Source organism: Bos mutus, chromosome 2 (assembly GCF_027580195.1).
Source record: "Bos mutus isolate GX-2022 chromosome 2, NWIPB_WYAK_1.1, whole genome shotgun sequence".
NCBI lineage: Eukaryota > Metazoa > Chordata > Mammalia > Artiodactyla > Bovidae > Bos > Bos mutus.
Genome location: NC_091618.1, coordinates 44694411 through 44708136, shown reverse-complemented (window position 1 = coordinate 44708136; position 13726 = coordinate 44694411). Strand labels below are relative to the sequence as shown.

The 13726-nt window shown below is 38.9% G+C and overlaps 1 protein-coding gene across 1 annotated transcript in view; it reads right to left on the bottom strand.

Annotated features, from left to right (window-relative positions):
• The window catches only part of ICA1L (islet cell autoantigen 1 like), a 58018-nt gene that overhangs the window by 4793 nt on the left and 39499 nt on the right, over positions 1–13726 (bottom strand). The window contains exons 10-12 of the mRNA XM_005904257.2: positions 11068–11142; positions 6247–6501; positions 5290–5379 (exon numbers count right to left, since the gene is read on the bottom strand). Of these exons, the coding sequence (XP_005904319.2) occupies positions 5290–5379; positions 6247–6501; positions 11068–11142 (420 nt within the window). The remainder of the gene's footprint in view (positions 1–5289; positions 5380–6246; positions 6502–11067; positions 11143–13726) is intronic.

The window sequence follows — 13726 nt, the reverse complement described above, 5'->3', positions numbered from 1 at the left end:
CCAACATCAAGAAACAGAACATGACCACTCCTTAGAAGCTGGCACCCTCTGGTCACTACTCACACCACCCTCACCCAACCTCTCACCCAGCATCACAGATAAAATAAATACCATTGGGGCTGTTAGCAACAGTGCTGTCAAAACATCCTTTTGCATCTATTTTGGTTAACAGTTGAATGCATTTCTGTTGGAAAAGTACTTAGGAGTGGAAAGGTACATGCATCTTGTGGTGCGTGTATTTCAGTTTTAGCAGAAACTGCCAGTTTTCCAAATGGTAATGCTAATTTACACTCCCACAAGTAGTGTCCAAGTTCTTCCATATCCTTGTTAGCATGAGTGGTTTTCAGTTTTTATTTAAGCTGTTCTGATAGGTGGGTAATGGTATTATTGCATTTTTGGTTTTAGTTTGCATTTCCTTAAGGTGGATCAGCTAGTCAAAGAACTCACCTGCAATGTGGGAGACCTGGGTTCAATCCCTGGGTTGAGAAGCTCCCCTGGAGAAGAGAAAGGCTACCCACTCCAGTATTGTGGCCTGGAGAATTCCATGGACTGTATATAGTCCATGGGGTTGCAAAGAGTCAGACATGACTGAGCGACTCACCTCACTTCACTAATGACTAATGAAGTGGGGGGTACTTAATGAGTGAATTTTAAAATTGTTAAGAACTTTAATTTTTATTAAAATTCTAAGGTTTAATTTTATTGTAGCTTTTTGCTGAAAGCTTTTCCCCCCTATTTTCCCCCCACTAAGCCTCAAGGATTATAAGCAAATAGCAGTATTCTCAGTATCTCAGCTTTTTTCTGTTCAGTGGTAAAATTTACTCACTTTTTTAATGATTAAACACAATTAAGTTTTAGTGAGTTTAAAAAGAGAAAACTAAATAGTCTGAATCCCTAAGGGTGTCTGTATTCAGAATTGGCTGCTGTGAATCTGTGATTTGCTTGGAATTGACAGATTCCCCAACTGATTTATCCCAAAGTATTAGGAAGAATAAAATAGGATTCCATGAGTCCACAATGATACATATCAACAAGTAAGTAAAAGTGAGGACAAGACAAAGCTTTTCTGTACAGCAGAACGCCAACCAGTAAACGTAGAAGGAATGACCAAACAGAAACCTATCATCTGGTAACAACCACAGTAACAGACGTTTCATGCAGGAATTATCAAGGAATGCTGAGTTAGTGGGAGAAACTTTGGTAATGAGAAACAACCCATTCTTACAGTTTCAAAATATTTTTCCATATGATAATTATTCATCACAAAGGAAAAAACAGAATAGTAATTTGATAGTGAATAAACCTGGCAGACACCGCCTTAACCAAGTGATCGAAGTTAATAACATCGTGAGCAACGGAGCACAAGAGGCACCGTGTGCCTCCCGGTATGGTTTCCTAAGAACACACAACATCATTCCTGTGCTGCTAGTCCTGACAAAATGCATAACCTGAATCTATGAGACAGCATCAGATAAACTCAATTCGAGGAATATTCTACAAAATTAACCACACACACACACAAAAAGCCACAACAATGGAAGGCAAAGACTGAGGAACTGTCCCAGATTAAGAGGCTAAAGAGACCTGACGACAAATACAGTGTGATCCTGCATTGGATCCTGGATTGGTCTAGGAAAATATCTTTTTCTCTTGTTATAAAATACATTATATAATTTGTAACACTACTGTATTTTATAACAACTGAAATAATCTGAATAAGATCTATAGATTGCATAACAGTAGTAAGGTAATGTTTAATTTCCAATTTTGATCACTAAATTGTGATTATGTAAAAGGATGTCCTTCTTAGGAAACAGATGCTAACGTTTTTAGCGGTGAAGGGCATTACGTCTGCTATTTAAGTCTCAGAATGATTTCAGTTCACAAAAAATTACATATACTGCACACACAGAATAAGGCAAACATGGTAACATTTTTTGAAATCCAGGTGGGAAAATATGGGAATATTTGGTACGATTTTTGCAAGCCTTTCTGTAGGTCTGAAATGGTTTGAAAATTTTAAAATATTGATACTACAAAGATTTAGATGTCAGCCTAAAAGTGCTCCCACTGGTCAACATGGGGACAATTTGAGAACCAAAATGATTAAGAACAGCAGTGATTATAAACCACAGAAAAAGTATGAATCCATTCTGACAGTGAACACATATGTAAATAGGGAATAAGAGATAGTTTTCTGCTTACAGCAGAAGGGATAGGCCAGTCATTCTAGTATTCTTGGGTTTCCCTGGTGGCTCAGACGGTAAAGAATCTGCCTGCAATTCGGGAGACCTGGGTTCAATCCCTGGGTTGGGAAGATCCCCCTGGAGGAGGACAATGGCAACCCACTCAAGTATTCTTGCCTAGAGAATCCCCACGGACAGAGGAGCCTGGAAGGCTACAGTCCATGGGGTCATAAAGAATTGGACACAACTGAGTGACTAAGCACACACAGCACCGGGCAGGTCAGTCAGTCAGATCAGTCGCTCAGTCGTGTCCGACTCTTTGCGACCCCATGAATCGCAGCACACCAGGCCTCCCTGTCCATCACCAACTCCCGGAGTTCACTCAGACTCACATCCATTGAGTCAGTGATGCCATCCAGCCATCTCATCCATCCTCTGTCATCCCCTTCTCCTCCTGCCCCCAGTCCCTCCCAGCATCAGAGTCTTTTCCAATGAGCCAATTCTTCGCATCAGGTGGCCAAAGTATTGGAGTTTCAGCTTCAGCATCAGTCCTTCCAATGAACACCCAGGACTGATCTCCCTTAGGATGGACTGATTGGATCTCCTTGCAGTCCAAGAGTCTTCTCCAATACCACGGTTCAAAAGCATCAATTCTTCGGTGCTCAGCTTTCTTTAGGAGACGGCAACGGCACCCCACTCCAGTACTCTTGCCTGGAAAATCCCATGGACGGAGGAGCCTGGTAGGCTGCAGTCCACGGGGTCGCTAAGAGTTGGACACGACTGAGCGACTTCACTTTCACTTTTCATTTTCATGCATTGGAGAAGAATATGGCAACCCACTCCAGTATTTTTGCCTGGAGAATCCCAGGGATGGGGGAGCCTGGTGGGCTGCCGTCTATGGGGTCGCACAGAGTTGGACACGACTGAAGTGATTTAGCAGCAGCAGCAGCAGCTTTCTTCACAGTCCAACTCTCACATCCATACATGACCACTGGAAAAACCATAACCTTGACTAGACAGACCTTTGTTGGCAAAGTAATGTCTCTGCTTTTTAATATGCTGTCTAGGTTGGTCATAACTTTCCTTCCAAGGAGTAAGTGTCTTTTAATTTCATGGCTGCAATCACCATCTGCAGTGATTTTGGAACCCAGAAAAATAGTCAGCCACTGTTTCCACTGTTTCCCCATCTATTTGCCATGAAGTGATGGGACCGGATGCCATGATCTTAGGTGGAAGAAGCCAATTGTATGGCATGTGAATTATATGTCAATAAGGCTGTTTAAAAAATGTGATTAACAGATGAGTGGATAAACAAAATGTGGTATATCCATACAATGAAATATTATTCAACTTTAAAAAGGAAGGACACACTGTCACGCACTACAACACGGATGAACTTGGAGGACATTACGCTAAGTGGAATCAGCCAGGTACAAGAAGACAAGTACTTGCAGGACTCTGTTTATATGAGGTGTGAAGGTAGTCAGATTCATAGAAACAGAAAGTAAAATGCTGGTTACCAGGGGCTGGGAAGAGAGAACAGGAAGTTACTGTTTAACGGGTACAAAGTTTCACATTTTTCACAGCAATGTGCATATACTTTACTGAACTGTACACTTAAAAACGGCTAAGATGCTAGATTTTGTTCTGTGTTTTTACTACAATTTTTAAAAAAGTGTGGAGAGAGTGCTAGGGTTGGAAAATCATCACTTTTCACCTGTAACAGGACAGGCTGAATCAGGCAAAAAGCAAAAACGGATGCTAAACCTAAGTGGAAATTCTGACAAACAGAAAAGCAGGACGTGTCCCAGGTTTCAGTGTCTTTCCACAGACTGCTCAGTAACTGTCAGGGAGGACAGAACGAAATAGTGATCATATAGGAGAAAACCTGGACAGCTCCCTGGGTGAGTGGTCAACATGACACCCCTAAGGGAGAGAGGGACAGCTCTGAGCTGTGAAACACTGAGAAAGGAACATCACCTATGTGTGTTCTAGTCAGGATAATCTGACTAGATATTCAGGAAAACGAACAACCTAAATTTAATTACAAGGAGACCTCAAATCAAACTGAATAAGGAGCCTTCTATTAAAAACAACAGTGGAGCAGAAAGACTATATCCTTTTAAGATGCCCATGTCCAAAAAATCAAAAGTTGTGGAAAAATTTCAGATTCAAAGAGTCTAATGAAATATGGCAACTGAATACATTACATGACCACAGACTCCCCCTACCCCCTGCCCTGCCAGGCAGACTCAGGACAGCGCTATAAAGGACATTACTGGTCAACTCAAACATAAGATACAAATACTTAGTAGATTATAGAAACGCGTGTTAACATTGCCTAACATTACAGCCATGTTGTGGTTGTGCAAGAGAATATACCTGCTCTCAGGAAACACAAGCTGCAGCGTTTAGGAGGAAAGGGTCATGGTGCATGTAACTTACCCACAAGTGGTTCAGATAAAACAACACGTGCATTACACACACACCTGTATAAAGCAAATGGGATAAAATGCCGACAACAGGGAAATCTGCATGAAGGTGTTCTTTGTGCCATTTTCATTTGTGAAATATTTCTGTGTGTCTGAAATTCTGTCCAATTAAAAAGTTAAGTCAACGTCAGTGACTAGGATTAATATGTATAAGATCCTGTAAGACAGGGAATGGGTCTATTTTCTATGTATATCCTACATGGTAATTACAACATGAACCAGCTCTGCAGACAAAATACAGTGAGTACTCCATATATGAAAGCAATTACTATGTACCCGGTCCTGTGCTATAAGCCTGAGTGCGTTCTCTGTCAACAGGCATCCTGTGCACACAGAGCATGTTCTATTCTAATGGCATTATCCATTATCAATAGACTTTAACACAAAACATAAAAGACTGAAGTAGAGGATGAAGTTTACCATGGCAAGCCCACAAAGTCTAGTCACTGCTTTCCACAGTGAGGGACAGCCAAATACAGCTTTCATTTTAATTCATTATTAACAAAATAATTTTTTGGACAATATGAGGCAAAGGCTATAAAATGATTCTTTTCTAAATTTACTTGAATTTGACTTATTATGATGGCAGATAATGTAAATAAGTAACTTACACTTTGTTAATTTCTTTGGACTCTGTGAAGGCACTGGCTGGTTATCAATGTGTGACAGAGGAAATTCTAATCCCCCATGGGAGGCCCAGCCTGGGGAGAGAAATAATGAATTATGCATTGTTAATCAAGTGGGAAATAACAACAGAAAAACAAGGGAAAAATATCTAATAAAAGTCCTCCAATCTTTGTACCAGGGTAATATTCCATAATATAATTAGGGTTTGGGAGACATGTTAGGTGGAGTCACAGTAACCCAGGAAACCAAACGACGTTCTAAATGGAAGAGGAGTGGGAATCTGAGACACAGGTTAGAAATGTAATTGATAGGACTTAGGAACCATTATCCAAGTGGGGAACAGTATGATTCCTAAGGCGTCGGGCTGGACACAGGACGGTGGAACAGCAGGTGAGTGGAGAGACTCCCTGACATGTAAACAAAGCAGGTGGCCCTTTCCTGCTCCCAGCTTTCCACACAGCCCTCCACTCCCACCGCATTGCCCCGAAGGCTGTCATGGAACCAGCTCCGGAGTTGTTCCCTTTTCTTTTGTCATCTCTGAGCTCACAGGAAGAGAATGCATCAAGTTTTGCTAGGTGGAAGAAACAGTGTCACCTGCCCTAGGCAGGGATAACTTCGCAGATCAAGAATTTTTAAACAAGACACTGGTTTTCTATGTAGAGAAGATACCTGGAAAAATCAATGAAGAAAATATGGGGTTTAGGGGAGGTGGCAGGAAAACAGCCTTTGTTTCACTCTCCTTGACAGACACCAGTGATATCTGTTGTTTTTCTTTTTTTGTTGTTGTTGTTTTTCTTGTTGACTGGTGTGACTGAAGATTTTATCTAGCAGTACTGAAGCTAACTTTGTTTCCTTGTTGATTTCAGCATCCACATGTACCTAGTTTTGCTTCACAAATATACAGCAATTCAGGGGTATCCAAATATTGCACAGACACTTACTGTTGAAAGCTCCAGCAGCATGAAGGCCAAGGTCAAAGAGCTGTGAAGGAAGGAATCCTGCGGAGTGAGCAAGAGGCTCAGAGCCCCCAGAAGGCTCCTGGCACGTGAGACTGGCCTTGGGGCTTCCAAAGACAGCCTGGCATTCCTGGGAAGATTCACCAGCACTCCAACAACCAGGACTTAGAAGGCTGTTCAGAAACGAGAATTCCTTCTCAAAATCATCTTCCAATGAATCTACTGGCAAATCTTTTGCAACTGTTGAGTGAACATAAAAACAAAATGGCTTTTATCTTTTCAAGGAAATAAGAGTAGGATATACAGCAAATCAAGTTTGTTTCATTCTCATATTTTATTAACATAATTTTAACAAATAAAGTGATTAGAAGTTTATGTGAAGACAATTTCTAATTAGGTAGGCTACATATCAAAATTCTTAAAGAATTCTTAAAGAAATTTGTGGAAAATTCTTAAAGAAATGGGAATACTAGACCACAACTGGAGAAGGAAATGGCAACCCACTCCAGTATTCTTGCCTGGAGAATCCCAGGGAGAGAGAAGCCTAGTGGGCTGCCGTCTATGGGGTCGCACAGAGTTGGACACGACTGAAGCGACTTAGCAACTTAGCAGACCACATTACCTGCCCCCTGAGAAATCTGTATGCAGGTCAAGAAGCAATAGTTAGAGCCAGATGTGGAACAACAGACTGGTTCCAAATTGGGAAAGGAGTACATCAAGGCTGTATATTGTCACCCTGCTTATTTAACTTATATACAGAGTACATCATGCAAAATGAGCACAAGCTGGAATCAAGACTGCCAGGAGAAATACCAATAACCTCAGATATGCAGATGATACCACCCTTATGGCAGAAAGCAAAGAGGAACTAAACAGCCTGTTGATGAAAGTGAAAGAGGAGAGTGAAAAATCTGGCTTAAAATTCAACATTCAAAAAAACAAAGATCATGGCATCCGGTCCCATCACTTCATGATAAATAGACAGGGAAACAATGGAAACAGTGACAGACTTATTTTCTTGGGCTCCAAAATTACTGCAGATGGTGACTGCAGCCAGGAAATTAAAAGATGCTTGCTCCTTGGAAGAAAAGCTATGACCAACCTAGACAGCATATTAAAAAGCAGAGACATTACTTTGCTGATAAAGGTCCATCTAGTCAAAGCTATGGTTTTTCCAGTAGTCCTGTATGGATGTGAGAGTTGGACTATAAAGAAAGCTGAGCGCCGAAGAACTGTGATGTTGGACTTTTGAACTGTTGTGTTGGAGAAGACTCTTGAGAGTCCCTTGGACTACAAGGAGATCAAACCAGTCAATCGTAAAGGAAATCAGTCCTGAATATTCACTGGAAGGACTGATGCTGAAGCTCCAATAGTTTGGCCACCTGATGTGAAGAAAAGACTCACTGAAAAACCCTGATGCTGGGTAAGATTGAAGGCAGAAGGAGAAGGGGACAAAAGAGGATGAGATGATTGGGTGGTATCACCGACTCGATGGATATGAGTTTGAGCAAGCTCTGGGAGTTGGTGACGGATAGGGAAGCCTGGCGTGCTGCAGTCCATGGGGTCTCAAAGAGTTGGACATGACTGAGTGACTGAACTGAAAAATCAAAATGACATTTCACAGTGAAATTAATAGCTATAAATACTTATGTATAAAATAACTAAGCAACCACCTGTGTAAGACAGAAACTACAGGAAACATGAGGAAAAACAGAAGCTAATAATAGGAGACTATAATATACCAAGTTAAAAAACAGGCCAAGAGGACAGAAATAAAGATGTAAAAGATCTAAACAACATAATCAACAAGTAGTTTTTTTTTTTCCAGCTATGCTGTGCAGCAGGTGAGATCTTAGTTCTCCAACCAGGGATCAGACCTGCACCCCGTGCATTGGGCATACAGTTTTAACCACTAGACTGCTGGGGAGGTTCTACTGTGGTTGTTTTTGAATATATACAAACCCTAATGAAAATATACCTTCTTTTGAAGCACACATTGAAAATTCATGGAAATTAGTAACTAAGGCACACACACAAATCAGTTTCTTAAAATAGAGATATTACAAACAACATGCTCTGATTATAATGAAATAAAATGAGACAATTCTTGGAGAAGGAAATGGAAACCCACTCCAGTGAGATTTCTTGCCTGGGAAATCTCATGGATAGTGGAGCCTGGCGGGCCACAGTCCATGGGGTCACAAAAGAGTCAGACATGACTTAGCAACTCAGCAACAACCACAGTCGATTATAGGCAGGTCTTTCAACTGTCGGAGGATGGGGGCCCAGAACCCCCACTGAGTTCAAGTGTCAACTGTATTTGGTCTTGTGACTCCTATATTTATGAATGAAACAAAAACTTACTAAATTAGTACCTTAAATAAAGTTTAAGGGAAAAAAATGAGACCGTTTTTTAATGAAACCAGAAACTAAAGGGCTCTTCTGCCTGCACGTTCTTAATACCTTCTTTTAAACAACTCCTGGTTGAAAGGTGAATGTAATTTCTGAAAAATAGTGATAAAGAAGACGTTTCATATCATAACCCATGGGGTATTTAAATAATAATTAATAGAAAAATCATGACTACATTTATCAATAAAAATCAAAGAGGCTTCTGGCATGACAGAATGATGAGGTCTAGGGACCTGCACATCAGTTTTTAAGTAACTGGTGAAAATAATTTTAAAATCTCTGGAAATTTTCCAAGGACATACTTCAAATGAAGAAACATTTACACAAGAACATCTATTACAATTCAGAAAGAATGAAAGACTATAGTATTTGAACTAAGAACCATTCCTTTCCACCCCCTTTCTCAATTCAACAAGATGAAAATTTGCTCTAGTCTGGTGGGAGTCAGGGAGGGGACCAAGGAATAAGCAAACAAGCATGAGAGAATTTGGAGGGTAATGGAAATATTCTAATTCTCAATTGTGATGGTTGCCCAACTCTATAAATTTACTAAAAGCCACTGAATTTTATACTTACAATGGGTGAATCTTATGGTATTTAAATTATATCCCAATAAAACTTAAAAAATCAAGAGAGATTTTGTACAAGTCTATGCAAATAAATCTGAAAACCCAGACAAAATGAATAATTTCTGAGAACAATATAACTTATTAAAATTGGTCCCAGGACAGGTAAAAAGGTTAAACTGATCAATTTCCACAAAGAAGAAAACTAAAAAAAAAAAATCACAGGCTGAGATATTTTCACAGGGAAATTAATATCAATGTAAACATAGTAAATAAAATATCAATAGACAATGCACAATGACAAAGCTGGATTTCTAACTGGAATCCTAGTAATATAGCTCACCATCTTAATGTATTTAAGAGCAAACATCAAATAATCACTGGTAGAGATGCTGAGAAAGCTGCTGGCAAAATTCAACAAGGAGTGGGTGTGCAACCATTCCTAATAAAATCTCTTGAGAAAACAGTAATGTGTGGATACTTAACATTATAAATTATATACCTCAATCTAAAAGCTAGCATCTTAATTAATTCAGAAACAGGCACTGACACCAAGATCAGGACATGCTTGCTATTATTTCACATTGTTCTGGAGGTAGTAACCAATTTAAAAAAAGAACTTAATTACAGTCACAGGAGTTATTAAAGAAAAAACAAGACTATCTGTATTTGCTGAAGACATGATGGTTTACCTGGAAAGTTCCAGAAAATCACTCATAAAACTAACTCAAAGTATAAACAAATTTAGCAAGGTAGCAGGATACAAAACTAATATGTAAAAATCAATAGCACTTATATACACAAAATAGTAACCAATTAAAGATGAAATGGAAAGAAAATGTCATTTATAATCACAATAAAAGAAAATATTCAGAGATGATCTTAACTAGAAATGTTCAAAACCTACATAAAAAGACTATATATGAAAGCTATACAAGTAAACTTTAACAGAAAGATACCCCTTGTTTGACATCATCAACCTGTCAGTTTTCAGATTTAATGTGATCACAAAGTATCGATGAAACTTTCTTATGGAGCTAGACAATAAGCCTTTAAATAAAAAATGTGGCAATGGTACATTGACACATCTATAAGCTATAAAGAAAGTCCAGAAATTGACTCAAATAGGTATAGAAATCTAGCATATGAGTGGAAGTTAATTTCAAATTACTGGGGCAAAGATGGCGTTTAAAAAAATAGAGGATAGCCATTTGGAAAAATATAACATTCAATCCATTGTTCCAATACCATTTGCGTGAATAAACTCCAAGTGAATTGGAGATCTAAACGTTAAAAAAAAGAAACTATATAAATACTAGTAGAAAGCAGCAGCAGCAGAAAGCACAAATGAACTCCTCTAACCTGGGCTTTGCATAGGACATAAATCCAGATCCAATGAAACAAAAGATTAATAAATTTGACTATATAAAATGTTTAAATTGTTTTCATGGCAAAAAACAACTATAAGAAAAGTCAAAAGACAAATGGCAAACTGGGAGAAAACATGCAACATAATTGCTTGGGAGAAAATGCTCAAGGTAGTGCTGACTGAGTGCCTGCACTGGTAGGTGGCAGAGATACGTGAGACAGTAAGGGGGGCAATAGTCCCGCACGTCCTCACAGTCACAGACGCTCCCACAGGGCCGAGACATACAGAATAAACAATTATTTAATTTCCATTGTGACATGCTATGAAGTAAAAGAGTAGGATTGTATTCCTGTGAAAAGACCTATCAGATTTTCATGTTATGAAAATGAATATTAAATAAAAACTAAAGAATTTTAAATAATAAATTATCCATATATATATAGTGAAATTATAATATACCATTTTCAGAATCAGAAAACTGAGGTGCTACAAATTCTTTTATTCCAGAATGTTTTTCCTTATGATCTTCAGTTGCTGAAACAAAAGCACATGAACGATTAAGTTGAAGAAGAAAAAATTTAGCATGCTGATTTGCTATAGTAGTTTATAATAATTTAAACCCAACTGTTCAACTGACCAAATCAGATTATAATCCATATATGTAAAATTTAAAGATCTATAGATAAAAATCACATATGTATAAATATAGCAAATAATTTTATAATACCCACAAATATTGGGGTCCTCTGTTATATCCATGCCCTCTTAAAAGTTAAAAGTTTTCACATTGCATGTAATTGGCACAGTGCCTACGGAAAACAATATGGAGGTTCCTCAAAAAAACTAAAAATAGAACTACCATATGATCCAACAATGCCACTTCTGAGTACTTTATCCAAAAAATAAAAACAAAAACCCTATTTCAAAAAGATACATGCACCCCACTATTCACTACAGCATTATTTACAACAGCCAAGACACTGAAAGAAACCAAATGCCCATCAATGGGTGAAAAAAGAAAATGCGGTTCATATACGCAATGGAACGTTATTCAGCCATAAAAAGAATAAAATCTTAACATTTATGACAACATGGATGGACACTGAAGGCATTATGCTAAGTGAAATGGGTCAGAGAAAGACACATACTGTACCATCTCACTTATATGTGGTGTATCAAGAACAAACGATACCTGAGCTCATAGATTTAGAGAACAGTGGTGGTTGCCAAAGGCTGAGGTGGGGGCACAATGAGTGAAGGAAGTTAAAAAGTACAAACTATTATAAAATAAATAAGTCATGGGGATGTAATGTACAGAATGTTGATTATAGTTAGTACTTTGTTACTATTTGCAACTCCAAGGACTGCTGCAGGTCAGGTTTCCCTGTCCTTCACTATCTCCTAAGTTTGCTCAGATTCATGTCCATTGAGTCGGTGATGCTATTTACAAGCATCTCATCCTCTGCCACCCTCTTCTTTTGCATTCAATCATTCCCAGCACAAGGATCTTTTCCAATGAGTCGGCTCTTCGCATCAGGTGGCCAAAGTATTGGAGCTTCAGTTTCAGCACCAGTCCTTCCAATGATTATTCAGGATTTATTTCCTTTAGGATTGACTGGTTTGATCTCCTTGCAATACTGCTGTTGCTGCTGCTAAGTCGCTTCAGTTGTGTCCGACTCTGTGCGACCCCATAGACGGCAGCCCACCAGGCTCCCCCGTCCCTGGGATTCTCCAGGCAAAAACACTGGAGGGGGTTGCCATTTCCTTCTCTAATGCATGAAAGTGAAAAGTGAAAGTGAAGTTGCTCAGTTGTGTCCAACTCTTAGCGACCCCATGGACTGCAGCCTCCCAGGCTCCTCCATCCATGGGATTTTCCAGGCAAAAGTACTGGAGTGGGTTGCCACTGCCTTCTCCCTTGCAATACAAGGGACTCTAAATCAAGTCTTCTCCAGCACCACAGTTAGAAAGCATCAGTTCTTTGGTGGTCGCCTTCTTTATGGTCCAACTCTCACATCTGTATGTGACTACTGGAAAAACTATAGCTTTAACAATATGGATCTCTGTCAGCAAAGGGACGTCTTTGCTTTTTAATATGCTGTCTAGGTCTGTCACAGATGTCCTCCCAAGTAGCAAGCATCTTTTAATTTCAAGGCTGCAGTCACTGTGTGCAGTGATTTTGGAGCCCAAGAAAAGAAAGTCTGTCACTGCTTCCACTTTTCCCCCTTCCATTTGCCATGAAGTGATGGGACTGGATGCCATGATCTTAGTTTTCTGATGTTGAGTTTTAAGCCACCTTTTTTACTCTTCTCTTTTACCCCCATCAAGAGGCTTTTTAGTTCCTCTTCACTTTCTGCCATAAGGGTGGTATCATCTGAGGTTGTTGATATTTCTCCTGGCAATTTTGATTCCAGCTTGTGCTGTATCCAGCCGAGCATTTTGTATGATGTACTTTGTATATAAGTTAAATAAGCATGGTGACAATATACAGCCTTGACGTACTCCTTTCCCAATTCTGAACCAGTCCTTTATTCCATGTCTGGTTCTAACTGTTGCTTCTTGACCTGCATACAGGTTTCTCAGAGACAGGGAAGGTAGTCTGGTATTCCCGTCTCTTTAAGAATTTTCCACAAATAACAAAGAATTTGTTAAGGTAGCCAGTCAAAGGCTTTTGCATTGTCAATGAAGCAGATGTAGATGTTTTGCTGGAATTCCCTTGCTTTCTCTATGATCCAGTGAATGTTGGAAATTTGGTTTCTTGTTCCTCTTCCTTTTCTAAACCCAGCTTATACAGTTAGTAATACTTTCAAATACTGCATATTTGAAAGCTGCTAAGAGAGTAAATCTTAAAAGTTTTCGTCACAAGAAAAAAATGGTCACTGTGTATGAGGATGGATATTAACTAGACTTATTGTGGTGATCATTCTGCAATATATACATATAGCAAATCATGTGTACACCTGAAACTAATACAGTTTTATGTCAATTATACCTCAGTATAAGTAACAAGTGTACAACAGACTGATTTGCAATTTTTAAGTTATGCTCCACTTATAATTATTATAAAATATTGACTATATTCCCTGTAGTTTATTTTATACATAATTGTTTATATCTCTTA